The sequence below is a fragment of the Phoxinus phoxinus genome (assembly GCF_949152265.1).
Source record: "Phoxinus phoxinus genome assembly, chromosome: 7".
In the NCBI taxonomy this organism is placed as follows: domain Eukaryota; kingdom Metazoa; phylum Chordata; class Actinopteri; order Cypriniformes; family Leuciscidae; genus Phoxinus; species Phoxinus phoxinus.
Genome location: NC_136882.1, coordinates 27614397 through 27620790, shown reverse-complemented (window position 1 = coordinate 27620790; position 6394 = coordinate 27614397). Strand labels below are relative to the sequence as shown.

Sequence of the window (6394 nt, the reverse complement as noted above, 5' to 3'; positions counted from 1 at the left end):
GTAATAAACTTTCCTTTAATGTAGCCTATCACATAAAACTTATAAGGTTACAGATTTTATTTAATCTACATTCAAATTTTGTTTTTGATGCATTTTATGGTACAATAATATGCACTACTGTTAAAGGTTTGGGGTAATTTTTTTTATGCTTTTTAATGAGTAAAAATAGTAATTTTGTGTAATATTATTACAATTTAAATTGACCGTTTTCTATTTTGATATATTTTAAAATGTAATTTATTCATGTGATGGCAAAGTATGAATTTTCAGCATTCTCCAGTCTTCAGTGTCACTTGATAAGAAATCATTAATATGATGATTTGCTGCTCAAGAAACATTTCTCATTATCAATGTTAAAAATAAGATAAAAAAAAAAAAACTTAAAGAATTCTTTGATTATTTTCTTCAAAAGAACAGCATTTATTTGAAGTAGAAATCTTTTGTAACATTATAAATGTCTTCGTTATCACTTGCATCCTCTTACTGACCCCACTCTTTTGAACGGTAGTGTATATTTTACATATATTTTCTACCTACTTTTCATCTCCTTTCTGATCCTGATGTGTTTCTGTTTTTATTAGCTCGTCCCCTGTCTCTTCTTTCTCATTTTCACTGATCTCATTTCCTCCAACATTCTTCTTTTCTCCCAGGCTCTCCTCTCCTCCATCACCCTCTCCTCTCTCTCCTTCAACCACTGGCTCCTCTTCATCTTCCTTCTCTCCTTCTCCTTCCCCATCCCCAATCTCCCTCCCTTTGACTTTTTCCTGCTCTTCTGTTTCTCCCTGTGTACCCTCAGCCACGATGCCTTCCCATTCGTCTGTCTGCAGTTCCAGTTGTCCCACTCTTTGCATCATTTTGCGGGCACTAGACTCCAGTTCAGCTATCAGCCGAGCCAGTTTGGTCTGCAGCGTCTCAAGGTTTGCCTCTAAACGGTTCACCATGTCCTCCGTTTTCTCTACCTCTCCCTCCCCTTCATCTGTCTCTTCCAGCATCCCCATCTTTGTCAGGATCTGACGACCCTTCTCCTCCAACAGGCGCTTGGCAGCAGGGTACTCATGAAGTGTTTCAGTCAGGTCCTCTTTCGATAGGCTGAACAGATCTGAGTAACCAATGCTGCGAATGTTGGCTGTTCGTCTGTTTCCTGATTTGTTACCTGTGCATTAATGAGAGTTGTGATGAATTTGTGTTATTTATAGTGATTCATTATGTTTTAATTCCGCTAAATTTGCTTTTCTTTTGTAGACAAAGTTAAAGGAATAGTTTACTCAAAAATGATACTTTTTAATAATTTACTCACTATTATGCTGCTCGAATCCCATTTTATATTCTTCCATTCGTGAAACACAAAATGAGAATCTCAAGCATTTTTTCCATACAACAAAAGCACCAAAAAACACACTAAAGCTCCATAAATATAATCCAATCTGCTGAAGCAATATAGCGTAACACAACCACACATGAGGGAAAGGTTTTCTGTGTTAAAAAAATGTTATTGTATGGAGTCAACTATATATTGTATAGTGTATGATTTTTTGTTGTTGTTGTATAATTTACTATCCACATTTTTTGTATGAAAAACAGAAGCTTTGACATTCTGCTCCCCTTTTGTGTTCCGGAAGGAAGAAAATAACAAGGGTGCAACCGCATGGGGGTGAGTAAAAATATATATATAAAAACATTAGGTCAAATATCTCACTTAAACATTGTGGAGAATGTGTTATCTCAGGTCAATATCATGCATGGAAGAAGGGAATTACTAAGCCCTCAAAGGAAGGTGAGAACACTTTTATATTCCAAAACAATAAAAAGCTTTTTGTTGTTGTTGTGGAATAATACAAATTGAATCTTGATTGATATGTTGTTATTGTAGTGAATACTAATTATAAGGAATATGATTATGCTGAAATGTATATGATCAATACGTTATGATATGTTTTTACATTGCTTTAACTCATCAAAATAAGTTAAGCAATCAACAATAAGTACAAGTTGGTTGTACTTAAAATTTTAACGAAGCAACTTATTTTGTTAGAGTGTACTGAATACTGTACTGGTCTTTAGCATTTCATACCCTTGATATTTAGGATACTGATTTCTCCAAAGAAGTTTCCATCCCCCAGAACAGCAAACTGAGTGACTCCATCATCAGCCACCACTGCCAGCTTCCCCTCTTTAATGATGTACATCTCGTGACCTACATCACCCTTCTTGCATACGTACTCTCCCGGGCTATACACCTAAAGATGATAGAAGAGATTCTGGTATAATACTGTAATAGTTACTAACAAAGTATAACAATGACAACAGCAAACATAAAAAAAATATTGCTGAGCTCAAGAACAACATGCATTGTTAGATTTAACTGACTCTAATGTTGGGCTTAATCCATTCTTTGTACCTCAGTTAATACATCTGAGATGACTTGACAGATGCCAGATCTTCTGATCATGATAACTGATCTCTCTGGATAATTTGGTTCTTTGAATCAATTTGTGGATTTGAGTAAAATATCTGGATTACTGCGCGTTCTTGTCTGCATCCAAAATAGCATACTTCCCTATAGTAAGTGAAAAACGAAGTATGTCTGAATTCACAGTACTTATAAAAGAGAAGGCAAAAAGTACCCGGATGATCTACTTCTTTCGGTGAGATTCTGAAGTGTGCATGCGATAGACGCTTTACTATCCCATGAGGCCACGGGAGAGAATTTGTGAATGGCAGTGAAGCGAAGCAACTACTTAACATGATAATGACAACATGGCGAATGTAGTACGGTACATCCAGATTACATTCACACATTCATACTGAATAGAACATACTTTTTAGTGGTAGTGAAGTAATAATTATTCAAAATAAGTACCTAATTAAAAGAGTATGTAATTTCGGACGCAGTTCATTGGAAAGGGCAGATGTATGGATACTCAAAACCATGATCAGCAATGCAGCGATTATTAGCCTATATTGTTCCTGGTTCAATAAGGTACTCTTGTAAGAAAGTAGCAGTGGCCGTGACAGACTTTAAGCATCACCTCCAAGCTTAAAAAGATGAAATCTAAGTTTACATGAAATAAGCCTGCTCCCGAGCAGGTTTGAACATATGGACCTGTTGCTATGACAGCAACTCTGGGATGAGCATTGAAGAACCTAACAATCCTGGATAATGTCAAATCGTTAACAGTAAAATCCAGATAAGTGAGTAGTCCACGTATGAAGAGCAGGCCCCAGGTGTGCCATCTGTTTTCTAACCTGTGGGGTGAGTTTAAGTACCAGCTGCTCCAACAGACTTTTCTCACAGTTCTGAAAGATGGTGACTTTAGACAGAGTGGGCAGATGCACGCTCACGGCAGTTGCTGTCTGAAGTGTGATTGGAAGATGACGAAGAATCTCATTTTCCCGCGTGATCTTTCTGTCCCAGACACATAATTTGGGTGTAAACAAACATTAAAAATAGCTTTTAATAAACTTGGGAACAATTGGTTAAAAAAACAAAATGGCTAAGATTTAGAAAATCTAGCATTGGTTTTTGCAGATGACACTTGGAATATGTTTTTTTTGTTGCAATTTTTTTTACATATATTATTGCTCAGAAATCTGGGTTCGATAAAATATTTTAATGTTTTTGATAGAAGTCTCTAATGCTCACTAAGGCTGCATTTATATGATAAAACAGAAATATTCTGAGATATTACAATTTAAAAAGAAATGTATTGTATTCCTGTGATGGCTGAATAAAAGCTGAATAAAATTATTGTTGTTGTCATTAATTAATTAACATTAATATTATAGTTTTTTTTACCATTACAGACCTATAATATTACCACCCCAAAACAGCAAACAAAACTGCTAAATTGGCCTAATGTAGAATAGTCGGATGTAGAATGATGCATATATTTAATTTACGGTAGCTACATCCTAAACTATATATTTTAAATTGTGTTCATTTATAGTCTATAGGAACAGTGTTTTAGCATTAGAGGGAAATAATTGTATGAGCATGCACGTGCATGGGCCCTGTTGACCCCAAACTTTTAAACAGTCGAGTAGATGTGGATTTGGTGTCTTTAAATATTGCTTTTCGGGCTCACAGACTATAATAAGAAGACCCACTTGTTGATGTGCAGATGCTGGTACCAGTCGTTGACGCGATTCTGCAGTTCTTTGCTGATGCGCCGGCTGCGCAGGTAACTCTTCACCAGCTCGTGATTGGGGAAAAACACGTTGTCACGATCACGTAAGCTTGATATCACGTCCCCCATGCTTCCCACCACGGATGCAAACACCAACACTGCGATTAACATGTCAGCGACCAGAAACAGATACTCTTCTTCGCGTTCAGGCGTCGGAGTGTCACCCACTGTGGTGAGGATGAGAGTGGAAAACCAGAAGCAGTAGAAATACTGGCGTCTCGTGGAAGCAAACTCAGGCTCGGAGATGTTGGGATAGACCCAGGGATCCGCACCAAAGCCTATGTAATTAGACAGGGAAAAGTAGATGCAGGCGTTCCAGTGGATGAGCACGAAGATATACAGCATGAGTTTGGCGACGCGGAAGGTGTTCGGATAGGCTGTACGCGTTTCCATGCGGTCCAAGGCCTCGTTCAAACGGGCCGTGCGCAGGAAGCGGTTGACCCGGACTAGAGGTGTGTGGATCCCCAGTTTCAGATAGAGCAGATCAGTGGGCAACAGAGAGGCAATGTCCCATTTGAATCGAGAGGAGCGTATGTAACGCATTTTCAAACGGGACAAGTCTCGCACCAGGATACCCTGCTCCAGGAAACCTTTAAAGAGAAAGACTTTTTTTTTTAAAGTGTATCTTTTCCAGACGGCCAATGTGGGGGAACATTAGTACAGTGACAACAAAAAAGAAGAACAAGAGAAAAGGAGCAAAAAATATTTAAAAGTGTAATAAAAAAAAAAAAACTATTTAGCCTATATTAATCCATAGTGAAGTCAATAGAAGCAAAATTTAAAATGAAGTTCAAAGTTAAATAAGTAGGCTATGCAAAGATAATAAACATACAAACAAACACATAAAAAAAGAGATAAGATGCACACTTACCTGTGCGAAACCCAATAACTGTGTCAAGCACAAAGACCAAGTCACAGATATAATCCAAGGTTAGCCATGTTGCCAGATATGCCTCTTCAATTGTATAGAAACATGTCCTTTTAACAACAAAGACCATTTAACTTCAGTTATCCCGGTACATAAGCATAATGATTTCTTAGTAAAGTAGCAACGGTTAAGACTTGAAGTCCAAATAATATCTACCCTAACTTTAGAACTAAACTTTTAAACTTTTTCACAGACACTCACAGTTAATGTTGCCATTTCATTTACAATTTTCATTAAATATATTATTATCATAATGTAATAAATAAAAGCTATTAAAGCGTACAGTAGTCAATCTCACTTAATGTTTTCCTACCTGCATATTATGATGACCCAGTTGTAGCAGATAGGAAGTATCATAATTTGCAACCATGTATAGTAAAACTCTTCAGATGGATCGATTATCCATTCCTTCCAGCTGACAGCATATAGAACATTTTGTGTTAGTCTTTATAGCATTTTAATCCAAACCCTTAAAATAACAAAGAACTGTAATTATTCATTTTAATTTGTGAGGAGTAGTTTGGTGTCAGACTTAAACTACAACGCTTTTCAATTACATTACAGTATTACAACATTACAGTAACAAATGTGACGATAAAATATTTGAACTAAAACTCACTTTATTTTTGGAGTCTCATCTTTCTTCGTCTTATTTGATTCTTTTGCCTTATTCTCTTCCTCATCAGGATTCTTGATCTTGCTTTGCCATGCAAAAAGCCTTGTCCAGCGATTTGTGTTCATGTTTAGTATCTACAAAAGAATATGAAGGTAAGTGAGTTTATAACAACCATTGTTTGACCACATAGCTGTCACAACAACAAGCAACCCCACCCATATAACACAGGTACTATGTGATGCTCATTGCCATGACAACATTTCTCCAGAGGAACCAGGTAAGCAGTTTCCTCCTGGCTCAGCAATCTGCATGAACCAATCAGATAAAAAAAAAAAAAAAAAAAACTCTAGGGAGAGGAACAGAATGTAACTGAATGGAAAATATAGGCTACTTTCAAAATAATATAGGCAATCAAGTAGGCCTATCTATCTTGGACAATTTTTATAATGACTAATTATACCAAATTATATCTGCATATTTGGATTAACTTTAAAACTAAACTTTTAGTCTTCATTTCACAGACAGTCATATATTTAATTTTATTTGGCTAGTGTTGCCATTTCGCAGAACAATTTTATTGAGGGAGAAATAGGGTAGCCTAACAGAGTAACGGGGAACGGAATGAAAAATAGTTTTTTAGTAGCCTAGGTTCCAAAATAATTT

General features: G+C 36.5%; 1 protein-coding gene across 1 annotated transcript; it reads right to left on the bottom strand.

The window, feature by feature from the left end:
- Nucleotides 1-6000, bottom strand: cnga4 (cyclic nucleotide gated channel subunit alpha 4). The gene is made up of 7 exons (XM_079619623.1): nt 5735-6000; nt 5429-5530; nt 5059-5165; nt 4108-4777; nt 3247-3406; nt 2072-2237; nt 1-1153 (listed from the first exon to the last, which is right to left on the bottom strand). The coding sequence occupies exons 1-7, from the start codon at nt 5854-5856 to the stop codon at nt 534-536; spliced, it is 1947 nt and encodes a 648-aa protein (XP_079475749.1). The 5' UTR covers nt 5857-6000; the 3' UTR covers nt 1-533.
- Nucleotides 6001-6394: the final 394 nt, after the last annotated feature.

Bases quoted from the DNA above. Each gene is read 5' to 3' on its own strand.
- cnga4 (XM_079619623.1), bottom strand. From the start codon at position 5,856: ATGAACACAAATCGCTGGACAAGGCTTTTTGCATGGCAAAGCAAGATC. The intron at 5,531-5,734 runs GTGAGTTTTAGT...ATATGCTGTCAG, and splicing joins GATGAGACTCCAAAAATAAA to CTGGAAGGAATGGATAATCG. The intron at 5,166-5,428 runs GTAGGAAAACAT...TGTTGTTAAAAG, and splicing joins TGGGTCATCATAATATGCAG to GACATGTTTCTATACAATTG.